Here is a 19,100-nt window from a genome sequence, read left to right on the forward strand (position 1 = left end):
GTAAAATTATTGAGCTCATCACGAATTCACTAAGAGTCTAAACTCGACATTAGATAGCAAAACGGATTCGTCTTGACGAGATCTACGTATCCACGGTCTCCGATCGTCCAACCGAGCAACGGTTTAGAAGGTCACATTATGATCAATATTATCGGGTATTACATGAATCAACCAAAATTTGCCACGCTGTTCTGTTCTTATCCTGACCGAGCAAAAATTAGCTACTTTGATCAGCGTTAGGGATGGACATGGACAGCTCTAGTTCAATTTATTAATCAATTAAGGAGACAATATAAACTAGAAAAAATATCTAATTAATTAATCAAATTGAACTAGTGTAGATCAATAGATCAATCATGCCCATCCCTAGTCAGCGTGGAGAAAGAATAGTAAGACAGCACGCCCGCTTCTACGTATTACGGTGGAAACTGGAACGGTGAGCAGCTGCCGCTTCATTCCCCTCCCGCTGCACACGGCCGGATTTTGGGCCCGAAAGAAAGCCACAAGCATCGCTTTTCACCGGCCATGGCGACGAGCGTGATAGGATCATCGCCTGGTGAGGCTACTTCCCCATGGAAGGCGCATCAGCTGCTTCTGGTGCTGCTGCCGTGCGCGGTCCTCGCGTGGGGCGCCGCGCGCGCGCTGGAGTGGGCGTGGCTGAGGCCGCGGCGCCTGGGCCGGGCGCTGCGGTCGCAGGGCCTCCGCGGCACCGAGTACCGGCCCCTGGCCGGCGACGCGCCGCTGGCCGAGCGGCTCAGCCGGGAGGCCAGGTCCCGGCCGCCTATGCCGCTGGGCTGCCACGACGTCGTGCCCAGGGCCATGCCGCTGTTACACCACGCCATGAAGGAGCACGGTTACGTCTCTCTCTCTCTCTCTCTCTCTCTCTCTCTCTCTCTCTCTCTCTCTCTCTCTCTCTCATTGTCTGACTGGAATCGTCGGTCTTGTCACGCGAGCACGATGCGCTGGTTTGTGGAAATTTGCCCCGTAAAAAAGAAGAGCTTGCCAGTTGAAAACGATGCCATCTTTGCTACTTTCAATTTCCGACAGCGGCATGCCGCAACGAAAACGAAACAAACGACTGACTTAAAAAGTGCGAGCATCGGTCGCTGTAACCACTGTGGAAATCGATCGACAAATTGCAGGCAAGACGTCCATCACCTGGTACGGTCCGGTGCCAAGGGTGACCATCACCGAGCCGGAGCTGGTGCGGCAGGTTCTGTCGAACAAGTTCGGCCACTTCGAGAAGGTGGGCTTCGGGCAGCTCCAGAGGCTGCTGCACAACGGCGTGAGCAGCCACGAGGGCGAGAAATGGGCCAAGCACAGGAGGATCATCACCCCTGCCTTCCACCTCGAGAAGCTCAAGGTCTGAGTCAGCTAATCACTTAACCTGACATGAGCGATGAAATGCATCATGTCAGCAGCTAGCTAGCTGAATCCGAGGATCAACCCTCTCGATCTTCCATTTTTCCAGCGCATGTTGCCGGCCTTCGCCGCGTGCTGCGAGGATCTGGTGAGCAGATGGGAAGGTTTGGTTGGAGACGATGGCCAGCTGCGCGAGATAGATGTTTGGCCGGAGATGCAGAGGCTGACAGGGGATGTCATCTCCCGCGCCGCGTTCGGCAGCAGCTACCTCGAAGGCAGGAGGATCTTCCAGCTCCAGGGGGAGCAGGTTCAGCTCGCCATGACGGTCGCCAACAAGCTGCACGTCCCTGGTTACTTGTGAGCTCTCTGCTGATCAATCAACTCCCCTTTTGCTTGTTAATTACCACAGCAAGAGCAGATTGATTTGCGATATTTCTGCTGCCGTGCGTTTGATTAATAGTATGAATGAAAGCATGCATTCCGTGCGTGCAGGTTGCTGCCTACCAGAATCAACCGGAGGATGAAGCAGATTGCTGCAGAGATCGAAGGGATCCTGAGAGGAATCATCGCGAAAAGGGAGAACGCCTTGAGGACCGGCAAGGAGACGAGCGACGACCTTCTTGGCCTGCTGCTGGAGTCGAACATGGCGCGGTTCGGCGGCGGCGGCGGCTCGAGCTCCGGCATGTCCACCGACGACGTGATCGGGGAGTGCAAGCTGTTCTACTTCGCCGGCATGGAGACCACGTCGGTGCTGCTCACGTGGACGATGGTGGTTCTCTGCATGCACCCGGAGTGGCAGGACCGCGCGAGGGAGGAGGTGCTTCGCGTCTTCAGCGGCGCTAGAACGCCGGATTACGACGGCATCAGCCGCCTGAAAATCGTTAGTGTCGCGCAGGCTCATTTGATGGCAGGCTCTGAATCTTGCGCCGCGTCTTGTAATCGTTATCGCAATTGCATTGCAGGCGACCATGGTGCTGCACGAGGTGCTGCGGCTGTACACGCCGCTGCCGGCGGTCCACCGCAGGACGTACAAGCCGATGGAGCTCGGCGGCGTCAGGTACCCGGCGGGCGTGATGCTGACGCTGCCGCTGCTGTGCGTCCACCACGACAGGGACGTGTGGGGCGCGGACGCGGACGAGTTCAGGCCGGAGAGGTTCGCGGAGGGAATCTCCAGGGCGTTCTTCCCCTTCGGCGGGGGGCCGCGCACCTGCATCGGCCAGAACTTCGCGCTGCTGGAGGCCAAGATGGGGCTCGCCATGATCCTGCGGAGCTTCGCGTTAGAGCTCTCGCCGTCATACTCGCACGCGCCGTTCCCCGTCACCCTGCTGCAGCCGGAGCACGGCGCGCAGGTCAAGCTCAGGAGGCTCCCATGAGCTGCCTATGCATGGATCTTCCTCCAATAATTTGTGGATGCAGGAACTGCCTCCAAGGCACGGTTCTAAATTCCACTGTAGCAACTGAAAACTTCTAACTCCAGTGTACTCCTATAGCAAATAAGCAAAACCACTTCTTGCAAAAAAAAAAAAAAAAAAATCAATTAGCTCCCGCGACTCTATGGGTAACAAGTAAATTCATGCTTTTATACCTACAGTTAAACGGGATCAAATTTGGTCTTGAAATTCTTCATGGATATAAAACGTAACCTTACATACATCTAAGAATAATTTGATAATCTTTTTACAACTTTTAGATACGATGTCCAAAAAAAAAAAAACGCACAGATGTCAAAATTAGCTAGCTTTCATAGGATATCGCCCGACTGTTGGGCAACATAGCTATCTTCACAGGTACACACCAGGCCGCCAGCCGATGGCACTTGTTAGGCCCATAGACCCAAGTAATTAATCAGCGGACTAAAATTGAATTTGCTTGTCGACGCACAAAACATGAAGCCATCAAAACGTTCGATTCACAGCTTCAAGTCTAGCAGGAACATCATTCATACTACAATTTAAAACTACAAAAAGGTACACGATGTAATATGAAATTTGAATTCAAGCTGTGGTGGATTTCTGGTTGCCCGTTCCGAATAAATTCTCAGACAACTTCGGAGCCATTGGAGAAAGAACCATGGGTACCGGGGCCATGAAATTAGTAATCTTCTCATGGACATGATACCTGAACAAATCACATAAGAGCCAAAAAGCACAATTACCCAAAAAGAAGCCTTCATAGTTAACTCTGTTAAAGCCTTCGACAAGAGATGGTCCATGAGCTCTAAGGTTACTCAGTTTAAACCCACGGACAATAACACCAGACTCCAGAAAAAAAATCAGAGGTCATAAAGATTTTTAGGTCCAGAAATCTTAGAATGATAACAGTGTAAAAACAAACGAAAAAAATGAAATTTCTTGAAAAAAATTGTATCTTTTGTGAGATGAACTAGATTTTGGCATAAACTTTGAAATAGATATAAAATTGTGGATACATTTAGTGTATTTTTCAAAAGAATACAAATTCAAATGTGACCCACATGGGAAAAAATGAGCCAAATTCAAATTGCAGTAAGCATCAGATAATTTATTGCCTTGGCATGCCTATGCGTGTAAAGACATGTGTTGCGATAAGAAGTGCAATAGCTGAAAATGAACTAACCTGATGCCCCTCTATCACATGACTCGAGGAACTCCTTGAGAAGTTGATGATAAAACTCAGAATCGTCAATAAGCTCAGGATCACCTTCCATATTGTGCCCCTAAGTTACAGCAAGGAGAACAAATGAGGCCAGGAAGTGCAGTCCACATATATATCCTCTAATTGTATAAAGTATAAAAAAACCATTCTGATATCAATCAAATTTAACTTGTGAGATAAATAACTAAGGCTACAATGAAAAAAAAAACATGAATCTCCATCTTAATGGAAGAAACGAGCTTCAATAAACTAGAAACTGTAAATATTCGATAGTTCGAAGGAGAGGCAGGTAGATTTGAAATAATTGCAAGGGAAGAATGTAGCAATGCTCAAACCTCCTCAACAGTTTCAGGTTCTCGCGCATCCTGAAAAATGAATGGCAAGAGTCACATGCTACTAGTTAACCAGGTGCACAAACATGATTGGTGGTCCTTTATAATAGATGCATCTAAAATACCTCCCCAAATACACCAACAGCGGATTTCGTCAAGTACATCCTGTTAATCATCCGGCTTGGATCTCTCATATAACAAGCAACTTGGTCACTTATGTTCTGTTCTCATACAGGGGGAAAGGTAGAGGCATTAGGTTTAGGCTTGTTCCACAGTAAAAATTTACTAAAGTAGCTAAATAAGCATTCAGGCAACCTGATTAAATGCGTGTAGCTTTCCTTTCAGTGCAGCAGCACCTGTTGTCACCTGTATTTTCCTCTGCCATTTATCTACCTCAGTATTTCTGAACGTGGTTATCCTGTACAAAAAATAATTCAAACTCGGGTTCATTTTGTATCAGCACATAAAGCCAAGTTGCTAAAAGCCAAATAAAATATGTGCAAATGCAAGCTGATAAGTTCTAGAATATCCATATAACTTTGGGGCTTTTGATTCCCACTCAGAGCTTTCATGCCATGCCATGTATCCTTAAGAACTTCTAACTGTACTTTTCGTCATGCATGGTGTCTCATAGTTTGCACATCATTGAATCCAATGCTGTAGAACCAATATACTTTCTTGGAGGATGTTAACACAACACAAAGTTCAAATGTAGGACGGCCGTACTGAACACAAAACCAATATACTTTCTAGAATATACATATATATTGGTTAGCACAATGCAAAACCAATATACTGATAACTGGGCAGTGGCGATCATCAGAAAAAAAGGTTTCTTGCAGAATGAAATCGAGAAACTGTATGAAATAAGTCGACCATTTAACAACTCTGTTACATTACTCTATTAGCATTACTTACCTATGAATAACTAGCCACCTTTTCATCTTGAAACCGGGGGGAGGGGGGGGGGGCTAAGCAAGGATTTTTTTTTTGAAAACTACTTTCCTTTTCACTAAGTTACTTTAGACTCTAGTTTTCAAGAAAGGTCTTTGTTGCATGTCTTTCCTACTACCAGGCTTGGCAAAGAAAGGCAAGCCAACAACTACAACTAGGCTGACTTGATTGTAGAACTTATAGGACGGATAAAAGAAATTAGCTCGTTGGACAGCCAGCAACTTCAAATGAAACTGGATACCTGGCAACTGGCACTGCAATCAGATGGCTGAGACTCACATAACGACCTACAGGCTACAGGCAACACCAGCTGAGACCCAGGATAGTAACCCAACCTATCGTCAAATCACAATGAATTTATGGGTTTATATTTATCTTTTTCACATGAGTTGTAGTAAGTTGGCTACTAATTCTTTTACTATGCTGAAGCTATAGCAGAGTTTAGTTTTAAAAAGGGGGGAAACCTTTAGTCTATTAGGGGTCAGGGCAGTGTTTAAGACTTTAAGTACATATAAAACAAATCCTACTATCAGGACCTGATAAGCATATAGGTAGAGAACTAGACAGTTTTAACAATAAATGTTCTAATAATATGCAGGCAATTGCTAAATGTAATGACTGGAGACCGTAGGGTTGCAAGCAATTGTAAACAACCAAAAGGCATAACATCTTGCAATCTTTGTCAAGCACTGCTGGTTGGCTACTGCTAATGCAAAGGTTACCTTGTCTGCAATCTCTGTACTTCTGACCACTCGTCATTCTCTCCATTTGAGGCAGATGGCATTTCTGGAATCGAGTCAAGAATGATGAATATACAGATGGAATGTCAATAGTTTTTATGGTGGAACAAGAATGAGTACGGATAGTAGCAATAACATTGGCACCCTTTGCAGCCTGATTACTCTCCAGCAAAGCCTATAGGTAGTTTCAGAGGTTAAGTACAATAAGAAATACTTAATCGTATCGACCAAAAACTATAGCATTGAAAGGCAAATAATATGTGCAACTAATCGAACCTCCTGCAGCTCCCTAATGCTACCCAGAGTCTGCTTCGACGAATTCAACAGATCGTCATAGGCTTGCTCTATCTCCGTATCGTGATTGCAGAACCTTGTCTTGATGGGTTCCTGCAAGAGCGCAATAAAGAACACATTTGAGTTTGAATTCAACCTAGCAAAAATCCTGCATCAGAAAGGGTAACAATTATGAGGAACCAAAGAAGATACTTGCTACAACAATAAGGGAGCGATGGCAACTTGTTTGAAGTGGAAAATGCCTTCTGCGGATGTCAAGGTAGCCTGTGGCAACACCCTCGTGGTTGAGGTGAGCCGGGGGGGGGGGGGGTTCGATTCCCTCCCGTATTCCCTTGTAAAAGCGTCCAATGAACGCCGAATAAGGAGAGCTCTAGTCTAAAAAAAAAAAGAACCTCATTTCCAAGGTCTTGTCCCACATGGCCTTCAGGAAGCAGAAATTGGACAAAGATAAGTGTTTTGAAAGCATTGAACATAGTGCATGATGATGGCAAGATGCTGAGTTAGCAACTCAAAGAAGAAGGTGGTTAGGCACCTTTTGGTTTTTGACTGCGTGACCTCTCAAGGCGTCCTCCTCTCTATGCTGCTTCATATTCTTCAAAGTACTTCTACGCAGAGGTGCACCTCAGTTGAAGAACCCCGAAAATTTTGGGGTAATAAACCGAACCAGCACCTTGGCTAGGTTGAGCTTGCGCACCACGCAGCACAGAAACCCACGACAAACTGAATGGAAAGAAATCAAATTTGACCGAGGACAAAATGAAACCTTAGAACAAGGGAATCTGACTAACTGACAGGGGCGGACTTAGCATTCAGAAAAAATTGCATCCAAGCAAGTTAGGGTTCATTACCAACGAAAGAAAACTACCCTCAATTAGGATGAATCACCAACCCAATCCAATCGACGTGTTGAGGGCAAGTGCGAATGGCTGCCTGCCGTTCTTCGGTGGAACCACCGGAGTCTGGCAGGCAGAGGAGGTTCGCGGCGCGGCTAATCGAGCGGGAGCTGAGGTGTGGTGCAGTTGGTGTTTATCGAGGGTTTCGGCCAGTTTTTGGGCCGATCCCAGCCCAACGTGGGGAGTCCAGAAGTCCATAATTAAAGCTAGCCAACCGTGCCGTGCCTACTAGGCTATCCCAATACTTATTATTATAAGAATAGTTCAAGCACGACACAACAATTGACTGGACACGATCACGCCATACCGTGCCGACCAAGCCCAGCCTGGTTACGATAGGTCGGCATGGGCACTGCATGGTCAGGCCTAGTTGTGCCTAAAGGCTTGATCGGCCCAGCCCGACCCGACACACCATGCACGGCGTATGGTGCCAGCCTGACTAAGCACGGCTGTCATGTGGGGGCACGCGAGTTAATGGATTAAATAAGTTATGCCCGACCTGTTTAACCTATTAACTTGATTTTTTTTTTAAAATTTACCGTCTTGTAACCGTTTGTGAAAAAAAAAAATCATTTTTTAACAAAATTCATCATTTTTCACCTATAAATAGAGCATAATCCTGCCATCCCATTCCACACCAGCAATAATATTTGCTTTCTTGTTTTTCTCTCTCATTCTTGTCTCAAAGTTCTTGAGAATTTATGAAAAATAGTTTGAATTATTGCCAAAAATCCGAGAAATTTCAACATCGTCATCCTACTGTCTTGAAGAAATCTTGATAATTTTTTTATCGATGTTCTTTCTTATTTCTTCAATTCTTTATTTTATTATTCGATCATTTCTCTTTTCTAACTCTAAATATTTGAATTTTTTTATGCCATTCAACATTGATCATAGACACCGGTGATCATGATGATACATCCATCAATCATGATTTTTGTCTTCAAGTACTCTCAAGGAACTACGACCCCCTTTGATAGCAGTATTGCAGGTGAAGAAGGACCTAACGGTAAACCTTCAGTTGCTTCACATGCAACAGCACCTCCATCGTCAGGCTCTATAAGTGCACACACGTTAGTAAGCACTGACTCTAAAAGATCAAGGGTCACTACTTTCGAAGTTTGGCAAAATTTTGAAAGGATCGACAAAGAGGAAGACAGGGTAAGTGCCAGATATGCTAAGTATTATATTTGCAAACATAAATTATCTACAAAGTTCTCAGGTAGAATGGGACACTTGAAGAGGCACGCCTCAACTTGCAAGTGAAAGAATGTAGTAGCTATGAAGTAGACGGTGCTACAGTACAACCATGTTAGCTCTGTTCGTCATTGGGAGTATGATTCTTCCAATGCTCAAAAAGAGCTATGCCGTTTAATTACAAGAGTGGATCTACCACTCAACATCGGCGAGTCTGCTATATTTGAAGATTATATTAAGCAAGCTCATAATTTTAGGTTCAAGCATGTTTATAGCCACACAACTGCTAAGGATATGGTAAAATACTATAATGCATGTCGTAGCAAGCTTAAATAAATGTTAAAAATATGTACATTTTCAGTTGCTTTAACTTTGAACATATAGGTAGTTAGGGCTAGAGAGGATTATCTTAGTATGGTTATTCATTTTGTTAATAATAATTGGAAACTACAAAAGAGAATAATAGGTTTTTAGTTGATCGACAATGCGCATGATGGTGAAAATATTATTGGAAAAATATCTCAAGTAGTTGAAGACTTTGAACTCACAAATAAAATATTTTCTATTACTTTAGATAATACCGGTGCAAACTCTAGAGCAATGGATATTCTTACTCTATTGTTTAGTATATATGCTGAATCTTTCTTGTTACATCAACGCTGTGCTTATCATATTATCAATGTTATAGTAAAATCTAGTTTAAAGAGGTTGGCGCAATATCTAGAGGATTTTCGTATTGCAGTAACTTTTGAGAACTCATCTAACCAACAAATTGTAGCATATAAGCAGTACTATGTTGCAATAGATGTGCGTCCACGTAAGTTCGATGTGGACATATCGGTAAGATGGAACTCTACTTTCTTGATGCTAAAAAATATTGTACCATATAAGAGCACATTTGATATGTTTATTTATACACACTATTATCAGCATGGGTCAAACTTTACTCACGGAAGCGTATTGGTATGTTCAAAATGATACTAGAGTTTTTAGAAATTTTTTATGATTGAACTATGAGTTTGTCATGAGTTTATTATCCAACATCTTGTTTAATAGTACATAATATTATTGAAATTATTACTCATTTAAACAACTATAAAAATGGTAATCTTCTAAGAGTTCGTGTAGCTCTTATGAAATCTAAAATTTTAAAATATTAGAAAGAAATTTCTTTGTTGTATGCTTTTGCCTTTATTTTAGATCCTAGAGCTAAACTCATAGGTTTCAGTAGAGTTCTCATAATTCTAGGTGATGCTCTTGGCTACGATTATTCTACTTATTATACTAATGTTCATTCTAAGTTATTCGATGTTTATATTTAAACAAAGTATGCTAAAGTTCACCTACAATGACCTCCATTAGCACCCATAACAAGTAAGGAGATGATAACATGGGAAAAATATTTGGTTGAGGTTCTTCATCAAGAAGTTCAGACTCTTCATTACTATCATCTACGAATGCCAGAATTTTAAAATCCGGAGGGGAGCTAACAACCTTCATCGATAGCAACATTATCATCCATGAACAAGAAAATTTCAACATACTGCAACGGTGGTATAAGCAAAAAATGAATTATCTAGTGCTTTTACCCTTAGCACGAGATTTGTTAACAATTTTCGTATCTACAGTTTCTTCGTAGACTGCCTTCAGTCTTACTAGAAGGATAATCGAAGAGAAAAGAACAATTCTCACAAGTGAGATGGTATAAATACTCACTATCGTAAAAGATCGGGAACAAGCTGAAGCACGAATGATACACACTGCAGAAAACACTGAGCTTGAAGCTTCACTAAAAAATCTATAGCTAGATGTTGATGAGAACGTGTAATTTTCAATTTTCTGAGTTAAGTTGTACTCTTTTTTCCTTTTCTAGAAAGGTTTTGTATGAGACAACCTATCAATAAAGCTTATTTTTAGAACTAATTATGTTTCCATATTATTTTAGATTTTTATTTTATTTTTTAGTGACTTTTCTTTATTTTTTTCAAAAATGACCCGCCACCCATCCACTTGGCCTATAAATAGTCACCACTGGCATCATCCACAAAACCACTCACGGGCCCATGACCTTTAATTCTTTATCTTACTATCTTTCTTTTGCTACTTGCTACTTTGCCAGCTACTTCAACAAATCAAATCTATATTTTCATTCATGGATCAAGACACTGAGGACTTGCGTGCATGATCATCAATATGACAACATTTTGAAAAGATCTATAGAGAAATAGATGGGGAACATGTAAGATTTGCCGAGTATAATATATGTAGCAATGAATTATGTACAAGGTCTACAAGTAGAACGAGACACTTGATGAAGCATATTACATGTTGCAAGAAAAAATTTGGAGTTCCTAATGAAACCATATAATTTTCAAAGCATAGACACTTGATGAAGCATATTATAGTTCTCATATCATCATTGCACCAATTATTAGTTTTTTATGTTGGTTATAAGGCCATGGATGTAGATATGTATATTTAAAACATCTTTTCCTGATATTTTTGGTCAAGTATTATTTGTTTTCTCTTTTAATTGCTCATAACACTCTCTATGCCTATCTCTTTTTGAATGTCCTTGATCAACAAAACTCTATCTCATGCTTAATATTTGTGGCAACTCCCTGAGCACAATAACAAGGGGTGTGTGCTGCTACTGATGAGGAATGCATAATTAATAATTATACAACTACTATAAATACGGTATATTCATGACGGGTCTCCATCATACACGTGCCATTAACCCGATTTGATAGGTTCCATCACCTTCATAGGGTAAAGAAGGCATGTGTCTAAATATCTGGCAGTTTATCATGTTCTAGATTGTAAGACTCTAACCCAGGATCACCTATGTCTCCCGTATCAATCCTTGGATCAAGTAGCTGATATGCACAATATAACAGTTGTAGTATCATAATCAAACTTCATACATAAGTATTAAGGTTCAGAGTACAAAAGGTTTACAAACCATACAGTATATTACAAACCTAGCCAAACGGTCAACAAAAACACAATGAAAAGCAAAGACCGAAGCCACAAGCATCTAGGGTGCGAACGCAACTTCTAAGACTACTCTTCATTCCTAACTTCGCCTCCGGTGTTGTCATCATTGCTTCCTCATCTGAATGATAACAAGAGTGGGTACGGAAGGTACTCAGGAAGCCCTATTCTACTTTAAGTTGTTGATAGATGCACAAAGGAGAAATTCAAGGATAAGACTTTACAGTTTAGTTTTAAGTGCAAAGCTGTTTATGCAAGTATTCAATTGTATCATCTACTATTGACTTTAAAACAACTTAAATAGTTCAAAACAAAGCCACAAGTTATATCTGAGGGGTTTTCGGTCCTAGAAGGGGCTACATCTCACTCCATAGTCCCTGGTGTACCTCTAGTACCACATAGCTTCCCGCGGATTGAGCCAAGAAGAATCATCACATGGACATCTCATCCACACACTCACTCATCAAGACGCACGCACTCAGAGTGTACTCAAGCGTGACCACGCCTTCGCATGTCCATGACCGTGGACACAACTATTCGAATATATCTACACTCTTCAAAGGTTGTACACTGTACCCACACGATATGCTTAGCCTCCAACCGTTGCAAGCGAAGGAGCGAATCATACCGAGATACTTCAATCACCTTTCCTGTCAGGTTTTTCTATAAGATTTACCCTCAAATACTAGTGGTCTTGTACTGAATGCCAGGTTCCCTTTTTAAGTATTTGTCTGTCTTTGCACACTCAAACAGAGGGCCACATAGTTACTTGACTGCTCGCTGCTCTCAGCCTCCTAGTATGATGCCTAACTCAATCCGGTGAAGGAGAAGTCAAGTCCTGCCCATTTAGCACGCATGGTTGCACGGGGGTGACTAAGCATGATGGCACAATGACTCGGTCCTTAAGCGGCTAGGGCATGCATCTTCTGGCAATGAATACCACAGAGGTAACTTAAGCCACCAGGAGCATCTTCATCCAGAGTACTACTCTACCGGCCCATACCAAAACAGTTTTCACCCATTTTTACATATCACGCACCATATCCCACATGACATCAAGGATTTCACAACCATCACGGAACTCACAACCATCAAGGATTCATGGTATATGAGTTATCATTGATAACTGTAAATCTTATCTCTAAGGAAAGGTATTTTAAAAGTGACGTCTCTGAGGAGATGTATTCAGACCTAAGTATGCTAGATATCAAGGCGTCGTCCATCATTAATATAGATAACAACAGTTAATCCTATGGTGTTATGTATTTTGGATAATGATATTCAAGGAATGGTATGTGTTAGATAGGATTTAACTATTACAAGCAGTTTGTAAAAGCGCAATACATGTCATATGCGATAATAAGTTCAGTTTTAGTTGATCATGTAGATTATTTGAAAACATTGGTTCGGTATGATCAAGGAGATAGGACTTGCTTCTCCTCAGTTCTCTTTAAGGTCTTGGTTGTATTTAGGATCCTCCTCGCTCCAAATGCTCCCGGTATAGCACTCGCAGAATTCTGGTGGTTCTGCAATTGCGACTACGATAAATAACGGTGACACTATAGAAGAATTAAATAACAAAAAATGGAAAATCAAATGAGCCCTAATAGATATCACATTGTGATGGATAGGTAGATCTTGAATTTAGATGAATTTTGACCAAACAATCCCCAAAATTGGTGCAAGAACGGAGAAGTTATGACTCCTAAAAGATTTAATCTAAAATTAAATTAGAAAATTCTAAAATTCCACTATTCATAGGTGGGCCCACGAGTGGGACCCACTGAACAGTAGATTGGACCCACATGAATAGTGACTCAGTGGGACCCGCATGAACAGTACTGATTGGGCCGAAGTGGGCATGGATGGGTTGGGTCTGGGCCTAGGCTGCGCAGTGCCGGCCCACTCGGGTTTTGGGCTGGCTGATTCACCGGTTGTGGAGCTGGGTCGGCCTACTAGGGCGTGGCCTTTGGGTAGCTTAGCTTTCCTGGTAGGCCGGCAACACTTAGGTCGAGCCACGACCTATGGTCGTTCCAAGCGCACACTTGGGTGTGTTATCGCAGAGCTACGTCATAGGGGGGGGGGGAACGGCCTTTAGTTAGCTTAATTAATTATAAAAAGTTTTAATCAGGAGTGAAATTTGAAATTAATTAACATGTTCAAAACTTAGGATTTTACAAACCTATTCCACTTAAACGAATCTCGACCTCGAGATTCGGAAAGCTTGTCGAAAAGGTTTGGAAATTCCTTCATTATATCCTCTTCGTGTTCCCATGTAGCTTCTACTTCTGTGTGACTACTTCACTGTACTCGGCATAACCTGACTGCAGTCCTTCGGGTTTGACGGGTTGCCACGTCCAAGATTCGGATGGGTCTTTCCTCATACTGAAGATCTTAGTGCAAATCCATGACTTCTAAGGGAACTTGTTCCTTTGGAACCCTCAAACATTTCTTTAATTGCGATACATGGAACACATTGTGCACATCGGACATCTCTTGCGAAGATGCCAACTCGTATGCCACTGCTCTAATCTTGTCGAGAATCTTGTATGGTACCACATATCTCGGTGCCAGCTTTCCATGAACTTGGAATCTCCGAGTGCCTCTTATTAGGGACACCTTAAGGTAGACATAGTTTCCAATTTTGAAGGTCAAGTCTTTCATTCAGTTATCCACATAACCTTTTTGTCTACTTTGAGTTACTCATAAATTCTCTCTGATTTTAGCAACTTGTTCTTCTGCATCTCTCATTAATGCAGGTCCGAAGAGCGTACGCTCTCCTACTTTCGACCATAGTAGTGGTGTTCTGCATTTCCGTCTATATAAGGCCCCAAAGGGTGACATTTTTAGATTAGCTTGAAAACTGTTGTTGTAAGAGAACTCTGCAAATAATAGACTTTTCCCCCAGTCTTTCCCCTAGGTGATCACACAAGCTCTCAAAAGATCTTCCAAGATCTGGTTTACTCTTTCAGTCTGACCATCAGCTTGTGGTGATAAGCATAACTAATGTCAATTTAGTTCCTAGAGCAGTGTGTAAACTTTTCCAGAACCTGGATGTGAACTAGGGGCCTTTATTGGAGACGATCCTGCTTGGGATTCCATGTAGTCTCAAGATATTATCAATATACAAGTTTGCCAATTTGTCCCCTCTATAGGTTGGCTTGACCAGTATAAAGTGAGCTACTTTAGTCAGACGATCCACTATAACCCATATGGAATCGTTACCTTTCTGAGTTCTGGGTAACATGACTATGAAATCCATACCAATTTCATCCCACTTTCAAGTTGGGATCTGCAATGGTTGCAGCAGTCCTGCTTGTCTTTGGTGATCTGCCTTGACCCTTTGACAGGTGTCACATTGAGCGACAAACCCTGCTATGTAAAACTTCATTCTTATCCATCAATATTTGGTCCTCAGATCTGTGAACATCTTGGTACATCCTGGATGAATGGAATAAGGGGAGTTGTGGGTTTCATCCACGATGAACTCCCTAAGATTTTCCCCAGCTGGTATACATAACCGATCCTTGTACCACATAGTTCCTTATGGATCTATTTTGAACCCTGGTGCCTTATCTAATCCAAGGTTCTTCTTGACTTCTAGAATCTCCTCATCTTCTGACCGGGTGTCACAAGTTTTATCCTCCAGTGTTGGATGTATCACTAGAGTGTGAGCTTGTCCTTGCGTTATGTGTATATTCAATTGTTGTATTTCCACGAACAATTCTGGCACTAACTCTTGGACCTGTAGATTATTGCAGTAAACTCTCCTGCTAAGGGCATCTGCCACAACATTGGATTTGCCTGGGTGATATTGGATACTTGGATTGTAATCCTTTATCAACTCTAACCACCTTCGCTGTCTCAGATTCAATTTTGACTGGGTGAAAATATACTTCAGGCTCTTGTGATCCGTATAGATCTCACACTTATTTATAAGAAGATAGTGTCTTCATATCTTAAGTGCATGTACAACTGCAGCTAACTGCAAATCATGAGTTGGGTAATTTTGTTCAGGGTCCTTCAGTTGCCTGGATGCATAAGCCACAATCTTGCCTTCTTGCATCAGTACACAGCCTAAACCTTGGCGTGACGTATCACAATATATCACAAAGTCCTTCGGGATATCTAGCAACTTTAGCACTAGGGAGTAGTCAGTCTCTTCTTGAGTTCTTGAAAACTCTTCTCACAGGATGAAGCCATTCAAACTTGGCGTCTTTCTGGAGGAGCTTGGTCATTGGCCTAGCTAACTTTGAAAATCCCTCAATAAACTTGCGGTAATAACCTGCCAATCCAATGAAGCTTCTAGTTTCTATGATATTGATTGGTTGAATCCAATCAATGACTGCTTCAACTTTAGAAGGGTCCACTGACACACCTTCAGCTGTTAGAACATGTCCAAGAAATACCACTTCTTGAAGCCAAAACTCACACTTAATGAATTTGGCATAGAGTTGGTGTGCTCTTAGCCTTTCCATTACCACTCTCAGATATTGTTCGTGCTCTTCGTCATTCTTTGAGTATATGAGAATATCATCAATGAACACTATCACAAACCTATCTATTTCTTCTATGAACACCTTATTTATTAGATTCATGAAGTATGCTGGGGCATTTGTCAATCCAAATGACATGACCGTGAATTCATACAGCCCATACCTTATCACAGAGGCGGTCTTCTAGGAATCACTCTGCCGAATCTTTAACTGGTAGTATCCTGACCTCAAATCTATCTTAGAGAAATACTTGGCTCCTCTTAGCTGATCGAACATGTCATCAATCTTGGGTAGTGGATACTTATTCTTGACGGTCATTTCATTCAAAGAACGGTAATCGAGACACATCCTTTGGCTCCCATCTTTCTTCTCTACAAACTAGACTGGGGATCCCCAAGGTGAAGAACTAGGTCTGATGAAACCACTTGCTTGCAACTCTCTAATCTGTTCCTTTTATAACTCCAATTCATTTACTGCCATCCTATAAGGTCTCTTGGCAATCGGGGTTATTCTGGGTAAGAGATCAATAATAAACTCTATATCACGGTTCGGCGGCATACCAGGTAATTTCTCTAGGAATACATCTGGGTATTCACATATTATTGGTACATCCTCTATTGACTGGGTAGATATGTTGCATACCATTGGGTCAAATTTTGGTCTTTTGGGTTCAAACTCTACCTTAATTCCCTTGTGATTGACTAGGGTAACCTTTCATGCTCACTCCATTCCTAGGATGACATCTATTCCATTGGAATTCAGAATAACTAAGTTCGTCAAAAACTCTACCCCACTTAGTTTAACACAGGGGCATCCTAGGCGACACCAAATTTCTTGCAAGGGATCAAACAAGCTTAGGTTTCTTAAGAACCACATATGGCAACTTATGAAGTGTAGCAAACTTTGAAGAAACAAACGAATGCGAAGCTCTAGAATTGAATAAGACCGTTCCAAGGGTTGAGTTGACGTGGAACTCACCGAGTGTGACTTCCGGTGCTTCCTAGTCCTCCTGTGCATCAATGTGGTTCACATGGCCTCGTCCATAGTTCCGTGACTATTCGGCTGATTGATTCCCTCCTCATCCTGCTTCTGCTATTGGAGCTTTAGGGGATGAACGAGTTGTAGCATTGTTCATGTTGGCATTGGGGCAGTCCTTGATGTAGTGACCTGGTTGATGGTAGATGTAACATGTCCTCTATGTAACTACTAGAGTTTGGGTGCTGCTCTGCTGGGATTGCCTTGCATTGGAACTGCGGGGAGCTGACGCTGCTGCGCGGGATGTGGGCCCCGGAGCTTGGTATTGCATAGTCTGATGTTTCCGGTATTGGGATTTCTATCGCTAGCTCTGGTTGTTTCCCTTGGGTTCTACTCCCCTAGTGTCTTTAGTCAGAGAACTTTCTCTTCCTTTTTGCCTCTATGGGTGCACAGGCCTCTCCTTGAAGGATGTTCCTATTCATCAGAGTGTTGAAGTCGGGGTAGATGATAGGCACGAGCTAGACATACAAGCTGCGCTGCAGTCCTTTCTTGAAACGATCCTGCTTCTTTTTGTTTGTTGACACGTCTTCTGGGGCAAAGCGGGAAAGACGGATGAACTTCTGGATGTACTGGTTTACTGCCATTGATCCTTACTTTAGGCTACAGAATTCGTGAGCCTTCATTTCCATGGTCCCTTCCGGCACATGGTACTTCCAAAACTCTTCACAGAATTCCTCCCAAGTGATGACATCGACGTCTTCTGATGCCTCGTAGTAATTATCCCACCATTATGTTGTTGATCCAGTAAGTTGATGGGTTGCTAGATTCACCCTTTCTTGACCCTCACGGTTGATGACTTTGAGCTTTCTGGTGATGGCCCTAAGCCTGTCATCAGCCTCTAAGGGGTCTTCGGTACTGTTGAAAGTTAGAGGTTTGATCATCATGAACTCTGATATTTTGTTCTAAGGTCTATAACCTCGATTGTTGTTTCCTGCTTGTCCTATGGCCTCTAGTAGGCGGGTCTAGTTGACCATCACCGCCACTAGGTCTTTTTCTGGTGGTGGGGACAGTGGGGTTCCTTGACTGCTGTGGTGTCTTTGGTGGACCTCCTGGTTGGGCTGAGAGTTGGCGACCCTGCCCCTTCTTCTACCTTGGCTCATAGAGGCCCTTCCTCTGGACCCTATGGTACTTCCTGTTTTAGATCCACCTTCAGGGGCTACAATAATGAGAGCCCCCTGGCGTTGTTACCGAAGACGAGACAACTGCCTGGATGATTCCATATGTTCTCTATAGATAAAAGAGGAAGCAAGAATTGAGATACAACTATAAGATGAGAGCAAGCAAGATAGAAGTAATGACAATCCTTGCCAACCACGCAATCAAGAGCCAACAAGGATCAACACCATACGCAAGCACCAACAACATGTATTAAACGTACCTAGGACTATCTCTGCTAGTTCACCAGTACAAAAGTTTTTGATCTACAAATGACAAAAGCATGCTCACGAAGCATCTAACTATAGGGTTATCTACAAAAAAAGCTACTAAAGAACCTACTCCTACTACTAACTCGCCACGACGCGCGTCGTCCTCAATCGTCGACTGCGGACCTGTCGGCGGCGTTGTCAGCAGCTGACTCAACTGGTGAGAGGGTCCCAGCTGGTGTCGGGGTAGAAGTGGGATCGAAGATCCTATTGGCGTTGTTGTCGTTGTTGTGGTCACTAACGAGCTCACGCTTGCTAGGGTCCTCCTCCTCCGAGTCGTCGGTGGATATCACCATATCTCCATCCCAGATCGGCTCGGCGAGCGCTAAACCTCCTCTGGCTGCTGGAACTGGTGAGGGGCCAATCCTACCATCTTCTATGGCTGCTGCAATATCCGCTGGTAGGAGAGGTACACCTGAAAGGATGATGTACTAGGTCCGACTCGCGGGTAGCGTGAAGGTACTCTCACCGGGAGCCATTCATGGCATTTTGTTTGTTAAGATCCCTATGATGCACCCTTACCTCCCTCTACCATCCTTCGCGGTTCCTTACCGTGGTGTCTTCAGCGGCTACATCCTGAACTCTGATATGATCCAACATCACACGGAGAGCTCTCTCCCATATCTCTGACTCCTCTGCCCTCTGGAGACTAGCCTGGAACAGCTGATAGGTATCATTGTGCATGTGCTCCAAGGCATGGAGGTACTATGCTGTGATGGCCACGGTGGTGTCGTCCTCCTCT

General features: G+C 43.0%; 2 protein-coding genes across 2 annotated transcripts; one reads left to right on the plus strand and one right to left on the minus strand.

Annotated features, from left to right (window-relative positions):
* Positions 1–426: 426 nt before the first annotated feature.
* LOC133908808 (cytochrome P450 CYP72A616-like) lies at positions 427–2,865 on the plus strand. The gene is made up of 5 exons (XM_062350979.1): positions 427–853; positions 1,143–1,363; positions 1,472–1,719; positions 1,855–2,242; positions 2,325–2,865. Exons 1-5 carry the CDS (start codon positions 526–528, stop codon positions 2,733–2,735), a joined length of 1,596 nt encoding a protein of 531 aa, XP_062206963.1. The 5' UTR covers positions 427–525; the 3' UTR covers positions 2,736–2,865.
* Positions 2,866–4,325: 1,460 nt separating this feature from the next.
* LOC133930952 (uncharacterized) lies at positions 4,326–18,893 on the minus strand. The gene is made up of 11 exons (XM_062377743.1): positions 18,881–18,893; positions 18,485–18,773; positions 6,849–6,921; positions 6,700–6,737; positions 6,533–6,565; positions 6,299–6,413; positions 6,167–6,197; positions 6,005–6,068; positions 4,644–4,746; positions 4,454–4,549; positions 4,326–4,361 (listed from the first exon to the last, which is right to left on the minus strand). Exons 1-11 carry the CDS (start codon positions 18,891–18,893, stop codon positions 4,326–4,328), a joined length of 891 nt encoding a protein of 296 aa, XP_062233727.1.
* Between the last annotated feature and the right edge of the window lie 207 nt (positions 18,894–19,100).

The sequence above is a fragment of the Phragmites australis genome, chromosome 1 (assembly GCF_958298935.1).
Source record: "Phragmites australis chromosome 1, lpPhrAust1.1, whole genome shotgun sequence".
In the NCBI taxonomy this organism is placed as follows: domain Eukaryota; kingdom Viridiplantae; phylum Streptophyta; class Magnoliopsida; order Poales; family Poaceae; genus Phragmites; species Phragmites australis.

Excerpts from the sequence above, each read along its gene's own strand:
- LOC133908808 (XM_062350979.1), top strand. The coding sequence starts at position 526 with ATGGCGACGAGCGTGATAGGATCATCGCCTGGTGAGGCTACTTCCCCA. Across the intron at positions 1,364-1,471 it reads TCCACCTCGAGAAGCTCAAG|CGCATGTTGCCGGCCTTCGC; the intron begins GTCTGAGTCAGC and ends CCATTTTTCCAG. Across the intron at positions 1,720-1,854 it reads CTGCACGTCCCTGGTTACTT|GTTGCTGCCTACCAGAATCA; the intron begins GTGAGCTCTCTG and ends CCGTGCGTGCAG.
- LOC133930952 (XM_062377743.1), bottom strand. Across the intron at positions 6,738-6,848 it reads ACGCAGTCAAAAACCAAAAG|GCCATGTGGGACAAGACCTT; the intron begins GTGCCTAACCAC and ends TGCTTCCTGAAG. Across the intron at positions 4,362-4,453 it reads CTGTTGGTGTATTTGGGGAG|GATGCGCGAGAACCTGAAAC; the intron begins GTATTTTAGATG and ends TTCATTTTTCAG.